The 16,637-nt window shown below is 43.0% G+C and overlaps 1 protein-coding gene across 5 annotated transcripts in view; it reads left to right on the top strand.

Annotated features, from left to right (window-relative positions):
• rab3gap1 (RAB3 GTPase activating protein subunit 1) overlaps positions 1 to 16,637 on the top strand; it is a 188,794-nt gene that overhangs the window by 147,396 nt on the left and 24,761 nt on the right. For all 5 annotated transcript variants that reach the window (XR_015089492.1, XR_015089493.1, XM_086051122.1 and 2 more), the window contains one exon: positions 10,243 to 10,346. Coding sequence is in view for 3 of the 5 variants with exons in the window: in XM_086051122.1 (XP_085907248.1) it covers positions 10,243 to 10,346 (104 nt within the window). In the remaining 2 variants the exon portion in view is untranslated. The remainder of the gene's footprint in view (positions 1 to 10,242; positions 10,347 to 16,637) is intronic.

Below are 16,637 nucleotides of genomic sequence, written 5' to 3'. Positions count from 1 at the left end.
TGTATTATCATATAATAGGTCAAGCTTCCGCCACTAGTTGTCACGACTCAAGTTTCTTCTTCTGAACCTAAGTCCCTAGATTGCAAATCATCCTGTACTTCGGCCATGTAATCATTCCCCGCTGTGAGTCTCAAGCTTGCGCGAAACTTCTTGTTGTGGGGTTTTAGTTTTTCATCTGTAAGCACTATTAGGGCATCCCCAGTTATCTCCCAAGGGTTTCCTACATAGTGGCACATTACTATCCCATTCCCGACGTTACACCTCTTTGTTGTTTCTGTCGGTAAGGGTGGCAGTGGTTCTGTCCAAATAAGAGGACACATTTGCTGTAAATGTTCTTGTCCCATTTGCTCTTCCTGACCTAGTCTCATTTGAAAGAGCATTTCTGGACTTTCCAATGTTAGTTCCATATCAGGAAGCTCATCTTCCTCTTCATCCTCAGTTGGTACTGTAGGTCTCTGCGGTCTATTTCTTCCAGCTATGACCCTTATTTGGTCACACAATTCTTGATGTTCCTGATACCTCGACGCTGCCGTTGTATTGCTGCCACCAACCACTTCGTATTTTATTTGTGTTATGGAAGCCAACATTTTCACTGGATCCCATTTATAATTTGTGCTAACAATCTCAACCACATAATGGGTTCCTGACACAACCATCCACCAGTGAAGCCACTGGGCTACGGTTATACTGTAGTTCAGGGTGATCCATTATTACTGTCATTATTTATTTTTCTTCTGGCCTTTCTACATTAAATTGACCATTTCTCTCAATGGCCCTCCTTACTTTTGCCTGGAGCTCATCTGGCTGGATAGATGGGTTCCATGACTCTCGTTTTCTTCTTCTATGGGGCTGCCTCTTATTTAGGCCCCCGCCATACATTACAATTCTCATCGGCAATTCATGTTGTCTCTGAGGTTGAGGGGTAGGCATCGCCGCCGCCGCTCGTTCTCCAGAAGGACCCAGAGGTGTGTCTAATCCTCCCGTTGTCACACTCATCTTTACAGTAATGTTCTATACCAGCGTATTCTATAGCCCGCTTTGCTATCTATTAGTTGAAGGAGTGGAGCTGCCTACTTCCGAAGCCTCCCGTTGCGCTCTCGGTAGGGGCGTACTACAGCCCCTAGTTATTCAGCTCCGCCTTTCGTGCGTTGCTTCTCTTTTTGTACAGGACCATCAGCTTCGAGCGTTTCACCTGTCCTCTACTGCTAATCTTCACTCCTAAGGGATGTTCCCTTCTCATGGGGGCAATGGAACTCTCTGCACACTAATCGCCACTCTCTGGATTATAGTGTCACTTAAATCTCTCACCTTAGCTGGTAAGGTTGCAGTCTTTCGCTTTTCTGTGTCTCTCCAGTAGGTTAAGGTTGTAGGGTAGTCTTATCGGACTTTCTCTTTCAAGGGATTATTTAAAAGTCCAAGCAGGGAGGGGGAAATCAAAAATCCTTTTCAAAGAAAAGATCAAAAAGCTTTAAAAAATCATTTTTTCAAAGAATAATCAAAAAGTCTAAACTGAGAAAAATTAAAAATTATTTTATAAAGAATAATCAAAAAGTCTAAGCGAAGAAAATTCAAAAAATTTTTTATAAGGAATAATATCTGGTTAAAAAGGTGAAAAGGAAGGGAAGGAGACAGGTAAAAAGGGGAATGCCGGCCTCGGCGGCTAGGGATAAGGCATCGGCAATTAAAGAAAAAGGGTTATGAATTTCAGGGGGTGCGCCACCATATAATAGTAAAGACGATGCGTTAAAAATGAGGGCTCAGCCCGAAAAGGGCACGTGGGTCCCCCTTCCCATGGGCTCACCACTGGTGGGAGGGGCCAAAGGTGCCGTGTGAGCTGGGCGGCGGCAGAAGACAGGGACCTTGGCCGTCCGATCCCCGGCAACAAAAACTAGCTGTTGGGACATGGAATGTCACCTCTCTGGCATGGAAGGAGCCCGAGCTGGTGTGTGAGGCTGAGAGGTTCCGACTAGATATAGTCGGGCTCACCTCCACACACAGCTTGGGCTGTGGTACCAGTCCTCTCGAGAGGGGTTGGACACTCTTCCACTCTAGAGTTGCCCAGGGTGAGAGGCGCCGAGCAGGCGTGGGCATACTTATTGCCCACCGGCTTGGCGCCTGTACATTGGGGTTTACCCCGGTGGATGAGAGTGTAGCCTCCCTCCGCCTGAAGGTGGGGGTACTGGTCCTGACTGTTGTTTGTGCTTATGCACCAAACAGCAGTTTAGAGTACCCACCCTTTTTGTAGTCCTTGGAGGGTGTGCTGGAGGACGCTCCACCTGGGGACTACATCATTCTGCTGGGGGACTTCAATGCTCACGTGGGCAATGACAGTGAGACCTGGAGAGGTGTGATTGGGAGGAACGCCCCCCCGATCTGAACCCGAGCGGTGTTTGGTTACTGGACTTCTGTGCTCATCACGGATTGTCCATAACGAACACCATGTTCAAACATAAGGGTGTCCATATGTGCACTTGGCACCAGGTTGCCCTAGGCCGCAGTTCGATGATCGACTTCGTAGTTGTATCATCGGATTTGCGGCCGCATGTTTTGGACACTTGAGTGAAGAGAGGGGCGGAGCTGTCAACTGATCACTATCTGGTGGTGAGTTGGCTCCGATGGTGGGGGAAGATGCCGGTCCGACCTGGCAGACCCAAACGTATTGTGAGGGTTTGCTGGGAACGTCTGGCAGAATCCCCTGTCAGAAGGAGTTTCAACTCCCACCTCCGGGAAAACTTTCCCACATCTCGGGAGAGGCGGGGGACATCGAGTCCGAGTGGACCATGTTTCGTGCCTCCAGTTCGGGGAGGCCATGGAAAATGACTTCCGGACGGCTTCGAGGAAACTCTGGTCCACCATCTGGCATCTCAGGAGAGGGAAGCAGTGCACCATTAACACTGTTTATAGTGGAGATGGGGTGCTGCTGACCTCAATTCGGGACGTTGTGGGTCGGTGGGGAAAGTACTTCGAAGACCTCCTCAATTCCACCGACACGCCTTCCACTGAGGAAGCAGAGCCTGGACACTCTGAGGTGGGCTCTCCTATCTCTTGGGTTGAAGTAACCGAGGTAGTCAAAAAGCTCCTCGGTGGCAAAGCCCCGGGGGTGGATGAGATCCGCCCGGAGTTCATAAAATCTCTGGATGTTGAGGGGCTGTCATGGTTGACACGTCTCTACATCGCGTGGACAGTGCCTCTGGATTGGCAGACCGGGGTGGTGGTCCCCCTTTTTAAGAAGGGGGACCGGAGGGTGTGCTCCAATTACAGAGGGATCACACTCCTCAGCCTCCCCGGTAGGTCTATTCAGGAGTGCTGGAGAGGAGGGTCTGTCGGAAGGTCGAATCTCGGATTCAGGAGGAGCAATGTGGTTTTCGTCCCAGCCGTGTAACAGTGGACCAGCTGTACACCCGAGGGTCCATGGGAGTTCGCCCAACCAGTCTACATGTGTTTTGTGGACTTGGAGGAGGCGTTCGACCGTGTCCCTCAGGGAGTTCTGTGGGGGGTGCTTCGGGAGTACGGGGTACCGAGCCCCCTGATAAGGGGTGTACCACCGATGTCAGAGTTTGGTCCGCATTGCCGGCAGTAAGTCGGATTCGTTTCCAGTGAGGTTTGGACTCTGCCAAGCCTGCCCTTCGTCACAGATTCTGTTCATAACTTTTATGGACAGAATTTCTAGGCGTGTATATATATATATATATATATATATATATATATATATATATATATATATATATATATACATACAGGCGGCACGGTGGGCGACTGGTTAGCACGTCCGCCTCACAGTTCAGAGGTCGTGGGTTCGATCCCGGCTCCGGCCTCCCTGTGTGGAGTTTGCATGTTCTCCCCGTGCCTGCGTGGGTTTTCTCCGGGCACTCCGGTTTCCTCCCACATTCCAAAAACATGCATGGTAAGTTGATTGGATACTATAAATTGCCCCTAGGTGTCATTGTGAGTGCGGATGTTTGTCTCTGTGTGCCCTGCGATTGGCTGGCAACCAGTTCAGGGTGTCCCCCGCCTACTGCCCAAAGACAGCTGGGATAGGCTCCAGCACGCCCCGCGACCCTTGTGAGGAGAAGCGGTACAGATAATGGATGGATGGATATATATATACATATATAAAAGTATATATATATATATATACATATATATATATATATATATACATACATATATATATACATATATAAAAGTATATATATATATACATATATATATATATATACATATATATACATATATATATACATATATAGATATATATATATATATATATATATATATATATACATATACATATATATATATATATATATATATATATATATATATACATATATATATATATATATATATATATATATATATATACATATATATATATATATATATATATATATATATATATATATATATATGTTAGGCCGGCACGTTGGTCGACTGGTTAGCACGTCCACCTCACAGTTCAGAGGTCGTGGGTTTGATCCCGGCCCCGGCCTCCCTGTGTGGGGTTTGCATGTTCTCCCCGTGCCTGCGTGGGCTTTTTCCAGACCAGGCATGATGCATCGAACATTCATGGAAGGTCTTGAGTATCTGCTTTCACAGGTGAAACACTTGTACATTTGTTTTGGGAGGCAAATCACTGTCTTAGGGTGTTATTATTATTATTATTATTATTATTATTATTATTATTATTGTGGTTATCATTGCTGTCTGTTTGAAAATTTCCCAGTCTGTAGTATCAAAACAGTCTTCAAGAGTAGCGCTCGGAGCACCAACGGGAAGTGACAAATGCGGATAAACAGTGAGCACGCCTTCGCTGCCTTAATCTTCTTACAAGTACAAGAGTGAGGGTTGACAAAGTATTTCACAATGCCGTGTCAAGAACGTGATGGTTTACTTCGCGTGGGAGTTCATCGTTAGCGAAGAATATAGCTGAATGCATTGTTTACGTTTTTATAATCCGCCCCTGGCCAACAGCTTTCCGGTTGGATTTTTCTAACAATGAGAAATAGTTACTACCGCTGCTGATGGTATGGAAGGGTATTACATCGTATGCATGCGCAGAAGGCACTTTAATGGTCAGCACCGCTGTCTGTCGTTGCGTTGTATTTGTCAAGCGTGACTTGCCAACAGCCGGCCGGACGCCACGATGGCTTCTGTCACTGTTGGCCAACGTCGTTTTTTTCTCTATAGGCCTTTACCTGCTTCAAAACTGGTTTGGCAACTTTTACACTCTTGTCTGTATGCTGGCATTGGCATAGCAGTGATGTGATCAGAGATTCTGATGTGGGGGAGGGGTAAGGCTATGTTCATTGAGTGCTGAGTTCCTGTCAGTGTTGCAGTTGTTGAGTTGGATGTAAACAGCAACTAGCAGAATCGCAGCAAACTCCCTCAGCAAGTAGAATGGTGCTAGAAGGATGTGTTAGAGTTGTTGGTTTGGGTCACCAGGGCGCAAGCCCAATTATCAATTCACAAAAACAACTCACTGCATGTTCGGTTTACCTTTAAAGAAGGCATCCAAATATAAATGAAGACTCACACAAGTTGATTGTATTTTCCCTCTGTTTCTTTCAGTCTCTGAAATACAGGAATCTGGCAAAAGTCAAGCTGGGTTGATTTTTCTTAACCTCGCGGGGACGGGCACACACAGAAAAGAGCGCTATCTAAAATGTAACCCTCACATATTTATCATTTTGCCCTAACAGAGAAATATAATAAGAAAATGTAGGTAGACTCGAATCTTCTGCCTCCCTCCGTGGTTTTTATCACTCCAAGTCTCTGGTCATCTTGGCGCCTCGAGTCCTGCCCCCGATTGGCGGCTCCAGAGTCCCAAGGACTCAGCCCTGTGGAATAACTCGAGGCCACATTCCACTCTACGAGCTTGTGTGTATATGCGTGTGAATATAAAAGTGTGCATAACAATGAATGCCTGTTTGTGTGCGTGTGTATGTGTGTGTTTGTGTCTGTGAGCTACACAAGACACAAAGAGTTTTCTGTCTTAGCTATTGATTGTCATACGACTGCTTATGTGTAAAGATATTTAGCTGATTGTGTATGATACCATAAATGTGTAATGCCATTACCAAAAATGTGTAACACAATTACTATCTGATCCATGTATCACTAATATACTGATTCACATAAAACCATGATTCTCCATATGCAATACAATAAGCACTTGACATATTGGCTAGTGTAAAGTCCCCCATATCCTTAAGATGGATCACTTTATGATCATGAACTCCGCCACCGGTGAACAGTGTGTGCATACTACGTACATTTTTTTTTTTTTTTATCAAGATGGCCGGTGTGTACGCAGACCCTCTTGACAATTTGGCTCATTTTACTGTTTTGGCTGATTGGTGCTTCATTCACAAACGCTCCGCTTGTGTATGATCACCAAACATTGTCGGACTTGCGGTGCGGCGTTGGAAGTTCGGGTGCGTTTGAGCATGGCTGGAAGAAGACGTTGCCCGCTGACATCGCAGTGGACGCGGCGCCGAGGCGATTGTGGTGGCCAGCTAGCGAGGCTGAAAAGAGAGCTGGTGCACGCTTCGTCTCCTGCTCGCTCCTGGACGCACGGATGTACTCCGCAGTGGCTCGCTTATTTGTCTTTTTTTTGCAAATATTTTTTTGCAAATATTTCTGTTTATTTGTTATTTGTTCTTATTTGTTTTTAAATAGGACTGGCCCAGGAGGGCAGGACTGTAGCAAAAGTCACATGTACGAATACAGCCAATCAAGAGGCCCAGTGTTTACAGATCTCCCACATACACATCTCTGTACGCATACAAACATGTATTTGCGCATACAAATCAACGTGCGCATTTGCAGATTTTTGTCACACATTTGTGACTTGAGTTACGCATTTGTAGATTCTCAATACGCATTCGTGGATTCTCAATACGCATTTGTGACTTCAGTTCATCATTTGTAGATTCTTAATACGCATTTGTGACTTAGGTTACGTATTCACAACTCGCAGTACGCATTTGTGACTCCTGGACGGTAGGACTGTAGCAAAAGTCACATGTACCAACACAGCCAATTAAGAGGCCCGATGTTTACAGATCTCCCACATACACATCTCTGTACGCATACAACCATGTGTTTGCGCATACAAATCAATGTACGCATTTGCAGATTTTTGTCATACATTTGTGACTTCAGTTACGCATTTGTAGATTCTCAATACGCATTTGTGACTTCAGTTATGCATTTGTGGATTTGCAATACGCATTTGTGACTTCAGTTACGCATTTGGGGATTCTCAATACGCATTTGTGACTGTGTTTACGAATACAGATTATTTTTACACATTTGTAGATTGAAATACGCATTCTAAATGGTTCTGCTACAATAATGACCCCATAGTTTGGGCCATTCAGTGACTGCAGTTACTTTTGAAGGGTCCATTCAAATCTCCCCTTTGGCTATTATGTAACCCAAGAAGTTTGTTGTGGGCACATGAAACTCACACTTTTCCACCTTGACATACAGTTTGTTTTCAAGCAGTCGTTGAAGCACTTGCCGCACATGTTGTTCATGTTCTGACTGGGAGCCAGAGAATACCTGTATGTCATCCAGATACACAAATACAAATACACTAATCATGTCCCGTAAAACGTCATTCACGAGGGCCTGGAAGACAACGAGAGCATTAGTTAACCCAAAGGGCCTGACCAAGTACTCATAGTGCCCCCGGTGAGTGTTGAAGGCAGTTTTCCATTCACCCCCCTCCCTAATGCGGACCTGATGGTAGGCCTGGCGTAGGTCCAATCTTGTGAAAACTGTGTCTCCACGGAGGGGGGTAAAAGCAGAGTCAATAAGAGGCAGAGGGTACCTGTACTTGATGGTAATATCGTTGAGTCTGCTGTAATCAACACATGGTATGAGGGTCTTGTCCTTCTTGTCTACAAAGAAAAAAACAGCTCCCACAGGTGACGACAATGGTCGGATGATGCCAGCGGCCAAGGATTCGGAGATATACTCCTCCATGACCTTCCGTTCCCGCTGTGAAATTTTGTACAGTCGACCACTTGGGAGGGCTGCACCTGGTCTGAGCTCAATGGCACAATCGTATGGCCTGTGTGCGGGCAAGGACTTGGCATGGTGTTTGCTGAACACAGGAGCAAGGTCATGATAAATTGCTGAAATGAGGGACAAATCTGGTTGGTCAGGTAAACTGGCGACACTCACGGACGCGACAGCAGACTTCAAACAGTTTTGGTGGCAAAAGTTGGGGATTATGGTTCTTCAACCAAGGCACGCCAAGTACCAAAGGAACTTGTAATTGGTCAAAAACATAAAAGTAGGTTATCTCACGATGATTGCCAGAGAGGAGGAGAGAAATTGGCACTGTCTTCTGGGTGATGCTGAGGAGAATCTGTCGGTTAAGGGCCCTGGCCTTAATGGGAGTAGATAATGGCTCCAAGGTAATCCCCATTTGCTCCACCAAGCTATGATCAATCAAGTTCTCATCTGCACCAGAAACAATGAGGGCAAAAACAGGCAAGGACATCTATTTCCAATTCAAAGTAGCAGGGAGTTCAAAACGAACAGAGGAACCAGATGTCTGACTCACTCAAAAATACGTCTTCTCCTACTGGTGAGCCAGGTCTTTTTCTGGGACAAGTGGCAACGTAGTGACCATTCTCTCCACAATAGAAGCATAGGTTGGATATGCAGGTCCAGCCTGGTGAACGGAATCCGCATCTGCTGGGTCCATGATGGCCAGAACGTGCTGTTAGCGGGCCAGAACATGCTGTTAGGGTTGCAGGTTGTGAGGAGGACCCAAGTACAGGGAGGAAATGATGATGTATGATGACAAGTTCTTTATTATAGAATGCAGGAGAGTTGCTGGCTGGACAGAATGGGTCTTGATCAGAGGCAGGAGGGAAGAGGCAAGACTGAGTCTAGTTTGAGGAGCAGACAGGTGACAAGCATGGGAAGGCAGTGGCTGGAGCTGGTGAGGAAAGGCAAGGTTTACTATGAGCTTCCTAAAAACTACTAAAAGACTTACTATAACTGGCTAGACAAAACTGACTTGATGACAAACGCAGACGTTCTGGCGGTGCTGGGGAGTTCACGGTCACCTTAAGAGGACAGCAGCTGATTAGGTGCAGCTACTGCCCATCAGCATACCTGTTAACGCGCACGCACACCCACACACACACACACACAGACAGGGCGGGGCTCAAGATGCAGCGGCTGCAGGCCTGACAATTCAAGTTAATCCTAGTATTAGAGAAACGATCTGTTGAAAAAAGTGCCCGCCATCAACTTAAGTGTCTATGAGGGGTGGGGTCTACAACAAATTGGCTATAACTCAATGAACATCACCGAATCTGCAATTAATTTAAATTATTTTAACCCTTTGCAATTCCACCTGGCAGTTTTACCTGAATGAAAGGTGCACCAAAGTAAATTTGATGCTGTACTTGAACCATTTGGAGTATCGGCATAGTTTTGGTCTCTTTTTGAAGATAACACTTTGAATTTTTCTCCTCAACTATCAGAATCTTTTTAAGTGCTACTGGCGCTGAATTGTGGAAGTTTGAATACATAAAATACATTAAAGAAGGCCGACCCACGGCCTTCTTTTAGCATCCAAACTTCCATAATTCAGTGACAGTAGCACTTAAAAAGATTCTGACAGTTGAGGAGAAAAATTCAACATAAAATAAAATAGATAAAAGAAGGCCGTGGGTCAGCCTCTCTATGTGTTCAAACTTCCATAATTCAGTTGAGGAGAAAAATGAAAAGTGTTATCTTCAAAAAGAGACCAAAACTATGCCGATACTCCAAATGGTTAAAATGTCTTCAGAATTCATTACTAGTCCTCCAAGGCATTTTATAGCATGTTTATCCCAACCCACAAGGGGTGCCAAAACATTTACATATCTGTTTGAATCGCCCCTCAGTGTGATGAACGGAAATATTGATATCATATTAATATATGATACTCAATTCCTGTTCAAGGCGCTGTACAAAATTGCCTTGGTGAACCAATGATTCTCCAACCAATTCTCCAATTTTTTTTCTTAGTTTTTAGCCCAGTACAGAGTGAGTAAAGGATTTTTTATCCAATACAGAGTGATATGATGATTTCCATTCAGTTCTATTTTTATTTTTTGTTTTGCTCTTGTTGCCATACATTGTTTATATTGTATTTTGATACCTGTTTGTGATTTTTGCCTCTCACAATATTTATTTTTTTGTTTTTTATTATTATTTATTTTACAGAGGCGTTGGAAAACATACCAGCTGTCAAAAAAAACATCCTGGATGCTACAGTTCAAGCGAGCAAACTTCTGCAACAATTCAATCCCGACTACAATAATTTTGAGGTCAGTAACGTGCAATAGCTTAAATCGTTCTGCAGAATTTTGATTTTTAAACAGTCCCTCCAGGATTTCGCGGGCATTATTTGTGATTGTTGCAGTCTAAAATGCCTGATTTCGCGGGCAATTTTCCTAAAAGTTGCTTTTTTTTTTTGCTCAAAACCTCATTTGTTTACTATTAAGCAAACATTTTCTACAAATTGTCAGTGGATTTGAACAAAAGATGCTTGAAAAAGCAATAGATATTTACAAATGTGTTTATTCTTTATTGATTAGGGATATTTAGCTCTCTCAGCATCTGGAGTTTAATTAAATATGATAGCAACAGTCTTTTTTCTCAATGTGGCTCCTCGGTGCTTCTTCTTTCTGGTAGATTGCAGCTATTTTCTTTTTTTTTTAAACTGATGATAACCCAGATTGGGTCCTCCATTGATGACGTTCTCTCCCGGGGATCTTCTCATAGCTGGGTGGTCACAAACAGAGAGTGGTTTGGTGATAGCTTCACAGATCTGACAAGAAAGCGAAAACCTTTGGCACTCTTAGTTTTTTTCCCCAACTGCGTGCCTTGATAAAATGTAATATCACATCATCAGCCTGTACTGTGGAATAACTACAGGTGGGCACTATATCAAATTTTCACAACAATTTGTGAATGTTGTTAGGAGCATGTGGAAACAAGTAATAGTACATTTACAATCATTTTTAGTGTGATTATAAGACAGTATGATTTTGTACACAAGTAACATTTTGTACACAAGGGAGTTAGTAATGGTTCCTCAGTTAATGATTGTGCACATACTGATGAAGACAGGTTTAATGATTGAGTTCCGCCAGCATATTGCCCAAATCTAGTCTTAACACACTTCATTCACATACACATTTTATGAAACTGTTTCTCACCTTAAAGTGACACTGGGATGAGCTTAACATTGGCACTTATATAATAGGTTTGCGTGTAAAAAAGTGCTTCAGACCGTTAAAACAAAAGGCGCTAGCACAACAACATTAGCTCCTTACTCTCCGCTCACAGCGTGTGGAGGTGAAGATGAGCCTGTGTCTTCATGTCGCCTCCCAAGCAGTCGCGTGCGGTGTCCCTGCTTGCTTGCTTGCTTGTAGCCACCACCTTCTACCTGAGTGAAGCGGTGTGGGAGTGACAAAAGCCCTCATCGAACAGCGAACAAAAAGTTCCAGCGAGGCTGACTACACAGCCGAGTGTGACCGCATTGGAACGTGCCATTTCGGCTGTTACCTTCCAAATTGGACGGCGCGTTGTAAATCAAAAAACTGGGGACATTCCGCATCCAAATTAAATATGCACGCCTACTCATTCCCACTTCAGTCTCTGTAAATATCCTGACTGGTGTTTAATGCCTCGCCCGTTCTAACCATGATCAGCAAAGAAGCAGTTTTTTTTTCTTTTTAAAGAAAGAAGCAGTGTTTTTTTTTTGTTTTGTTTTTTTTTGGTTTTTTTTGGGTGTGTGCAGTGTGCGCTCGTCCTAGCCTAATCTCATTAGATTTGCTGACTTCCACATTTCCTCATTCTTGTAAATCAGACACGGAGAAGTTAATCCTTTTGATATGTTAAAGTGGGCATTAGTAGGGATGTCCACATAAATTTGGGTGCCAATTGATCGCCATTTTTGGATGTTATAAGCAATAAAAATACATTGATTTCCAATGGAGGGTTTGGAATCGGTTCCTCGCGTAACTCCGGCCGAACAGGAATAGAACGGTAGGGGGCGCGGCCATTGTCCTGATTAACAAGGGGCGTTATTCATGGAGTTACTTGTTTCCTAATTTCTCCAAAATGAATGGATAAAATAGAAAATGGCAACTCTTTTCATTTCCCTGATCAAAAAATATATAAAATAAACTTGTTAGTGAAAACATGGCCATCCCCACCTTCCCTTTAATTCAGTTTGTGCCCCCAACAGACCTCGCTTCCATCGCCTCTGTGAGGATTTGTTGAAACTAGTGCGTGATGTTTCTTTCAAAACTTTTCACGTGTAATTGGAACGATACAGTTGTGAACTGCTTGTTGATGGATGACTTTCTTTTATAATCTATTATTATACTGCATTTAGAACAAAATACAAAATACTTTAACCCTGCTTTCGTGCAGGAGGTCCGGATATTGGTTTGCATGTTCCTATGCCGTGTTTTTAGTTGGTAAATGCTTCACATTTCTCTGCTCCACGTCTCTCTGTCGTCAATGGGCGCTATCGTCTGAAACAGGATGTGATGAAGGGATTTTCTTCTTCGTGACTTCAGCTACCGCTGCTATTTCCAGTATGGCGCCCGCCCATTTTATACAAAATCACCCGCAAAGTGACGTGAAATGTTCATTTTTAAAACTTTGTTGTTGCGGGAAAGTGTGATTTTGCGGGATTATCTTGATTTTGCGTTAATAGTTGCGATCGCAACTTTGTGAAATCCTGGATCGACTGGTACACTCTTCTTGGGCACCAAGGTTTTTTTATTTTGAAGGTAGTAAAATCAGATGAGTATTTTACTCAAATAGAAGGAAAATGCACTATTCTAAAGAATACTAAAAATAACACTTGTTTTGGTTAATTTATTTATTTTTTTAATCTAACCTTTATCGAAAACGTTTTGTTTTCCTTCAGAAGAATGCATAATTTAAAAATAGTAAATTGACCTACATAATCAATATGTGGTATCCACCTGAAATGAAAAGAAAAAAAAATGGAGGAATGGATTTTTTTTAGCATTACATTATTACATTACAATATGGTACAGTATATTGTAACGAACTAGGTTATGCATTGTATTATGTGTTGCTTTGGAGAGCTAGTGACAAATATGTAATTTTGGTTGATTTGAGTGTGGCTATGTCCGAGTTTATAAATGTAACACTCTGCGTGTTCGTGAGAGACTAGGAATGGAGAGAGACGTGAGGTAGCGCTTGTGCTGTGCTGTTTTATGTCAGGTGCAGTCATAGAAAAACTGTTTTGGGTGTTGATAAACGTAAATTCATGGATGACTCGGATTAAAACTACTGTCCATGTGCGTCAAAAACAGGTATACTCTCGGTATCACTAAAAGGCCGGTATTTTGTGACCGACGGTTTCGGATCGGAACATATGGTATTACTAAGTCGACAAGCTAGGAAGGCGCTAAGCCGTGAAGTATTTTGTAAGTAAGTAGCAAAACCTTGAAATCGCATCTCAAGTGGACTGGGTGCCAATGCAAATTGGCTAATATCGGAGCAATATTATCTAACTTTCTTGTCCTTGTCAAGAGTCTTGCTGCGGCATTTTGGACTAACTGCAGAGTTTCAATACTAGACATGGGAAGACCATAGAGCAAAACGCTCCGAGGCGAGACGTAACAAACGCGTGGATTAAAATTTCTGCAACACTATTCGACAGAATTGGACGAATTTTAGCAATATTACAGAGGTGGAAAAATGTGGTTCTGGTAATATTCTTAAGGTGCATTTGAAAAGACAGAGTTGGGTCAAATATAACGCCAAGATTTTTTGTTGAATCACTTTGGGTATTAATACATTTATCGAGACTCAGAGTGGTGTTCTTAAATAGGTGCAGATGACGAGCAGGGCCAATAATCAACATATCGGTTTTATCGGAGTTAAAAAGCAAAAAATTGAGAGACATCCATTGTTTAATCTCTGCAAGGCACGCCTCTAAATTACAGCAATTATAAGGGTTTGTTATCTCGAGCGGCATATGTAATTGGGTATCGTCAGCATAACAATGGAAACTAATGTTATATTTACGTATAATATCACCAAGCGGAAGCATGTAGACGCTAAACAATAGGGGTCCTAGTACAGATTCCTGCGGGACTCCTCATGCAACTTTACAAAACTCAGAAGTCGCATTGCCATGAATTACACGGTGCGTCCTTTCTGAGAGGTAAGAATTAAACCAAGAAAGTGCTGAGCCTGAGATACTAACACATCCTTCAAGGCGTTCTAATAGTATGTTATGATCAACGGTGTCAAAAGCAGCACGAAGGTCAAGTAAGAGTAGTATTGATGAGGTGTATGAGTCCATAGGTAGGAGGAGCTCATTAGTCACTTTAGCAAGAGCCATCTCAGTAGAGTGATGGGCTTTAAATCCAGACTGAAGAATTTCAAATCAATTATTAGCCTCCATATAGTCACTAAGCTGTTGCGCGACAAATTTTTGGAGAATTTTCGCAATAAACGGGAGATGTGAAACCGGCCTATAATTACTGCGGTTCTCCGGATCAAGGTTTGGCCGCTTAAACATAGGTCGAATAACAGCGGTCTTAAAAGATGCTGGTACGGTGCCCGAGGTGAGTGATAAGTTAATGATGTTTAAGACGGAGGGTCCTATGGTTGTAAGCAATTCTTTGATGAGTTTACCAGGAAGCGGGTCGAGCACACAAGTTGTCTGTTTTGCCACACCAACTAATTTTGTTAGGTTTCAAGAGATACTATTTTAAAAAGAGATAGGGTTGTCAGACAGTTATCAGCCATAATACCCCTGCTAGCATCAGTATTCGCAGGATTCAACAGGGCTTTAGAGCGGTGTCCTTAATCTTGTCCTGAAGGCACTCAATCTTCTGCGTAAAGAATTGCATGAAGTCATGGGCTAAATGGGAGGAGCTATTGGAGGTCAGTAGCTGTTGTGTTAGCATTCCCACTGTATCAAATAAATATTTAGGATTTTTTTTATTTAGAACAATTAATCTGGAAAAGTAATTAGTTTTGGTAAGGCACATTCAATCAATCAATCTATCTATCTTATCCATCCATCAACCCATCCAAACCAACACCTACTCACTCACTCACTCACTCACTCACTCACTCACTCACCCAAACCCACCCTCCCACGCACTCACTCACTCAACCAAACCACCCACCCACCCACCCGCTCACTCACTCACCAAACCCACCCGCTCACTCACTCACTCACTCACTCACTCACTGTATGTATCAATGCTGAATAATATCAACACAGCACTGATAAGTATCCCTACCGAGAACATCACTAAAACTAATCAGCAGTATCAGTTATCCCAGAGACCCTTGGATATGAGACAAACAGCCAGAAGCAGCATGGGCCGCCTCCATGGAAGAGAAGGCTAGAGGAAAAAGTTTGCTCCTAACAGAGCAAAACAAAGTTGTGAAGCTTAAAGTAGAAGTCAACCCAAAAATTGTCTTTACAATAATAAGTTCTATGCAACCCCACTAGTTGAAACAATACATTCTGATTCATATTGTGTGTGTGGAGTATGAGTAAAGCAGCAAAATCCTCCTGTTTTTAGTCTCAGGAGGTGGCCATTTTTTCACTTTTGCAGACTGAGAATGACATCACTGTTGCTCAGAGCTCTGCTAGTGATCAGTCATGGCATGGCTCAGCTTCAGAAAACAGGTAAGCCGTGAACGGTCGTTACCTGAGCCCTGAGCAACTGTGATGTTATTTTCAGTTGACAGAAAGTGACAAAATGGCCGCCCTCTGAGATGTAAAAACGGGGGGATTTTGCTGGGAATTTGCTGCTTAACTCATATTCCACAAACAAAATATTAATCAGAATGTTTAGACTAGTGAAGGCGCATAGAACATATTATTCTAAATATTTTTTGGGGGGTTGACATTCATAGAACATATTATTCTAAATATTTTTTGGGGGGTTGACATTTTTTGGGTTGACTTTACCTTTAAGGAAGAACTGCCTAAGAAATAGAGTAAGATGTCCACGGATGAGGCACTCAAGACTGCCAAGCAAAGACTCAGCCTTGGCTACTCGCCTGAAGAGGTACACAAGATAAGATAAGATAAGAAGGCCTTTATTGATCCCACAGTGGGGACATTTTCATTGTTACAGCAGCAAAGATATAGATCACACAGAGACGGCAGCATAATGTAGCCATTAATGTATAACATTAACGGCAAACATTCAGGATCAAACCTATATACGCAGTAACATGTGTATATACACATGTATATACACACCAACACACATCTACATAAAAAGTATGAGGAACACTCATTTTAGCCTGTACATAGTACAGAGGAAAAATACTCTTAAGTAAATGACAGTGCTGCAGTGCTGTAGTGAAATGTAAGGAACAGCATTGGATAAAAATAAAACTAGACCAACAGTAGTGGGGAATGTTGAGTATTGCACAGTATTACAGTAGTGAGGAATGTTGGGTATTGCACGGTATAAGCTCAGGTGCAGGTCTGCACAATTGCATTAATGTCCTCCAGTTTGTAGAGACTACACAATGTTCGCGTTAAAGAGTCTGACAGCAGCAGGCAAGAAAGAGCGGCGGAATCT

The sequence above is a fragment of the Filicampus tigris genome, chromosome 14 (assembly GCF_054856515.1).
Source record: "Filicampus tigris isolate MCC_2025a chromosome 14, RoL_Ftig_1.0, whole genome shotgun sequence".
NCBI lineage: Eukaryota > Metazoa > Chordata > Actinopteri > Syngnathiformes > Syngnathidae > Filicampus > Filicampus tigris.
The sequence above is the reverse complement of the archived record's forward strand: the minus strand, read 5'-3'. Positions and strand labels throughout refer to the sequence as shown.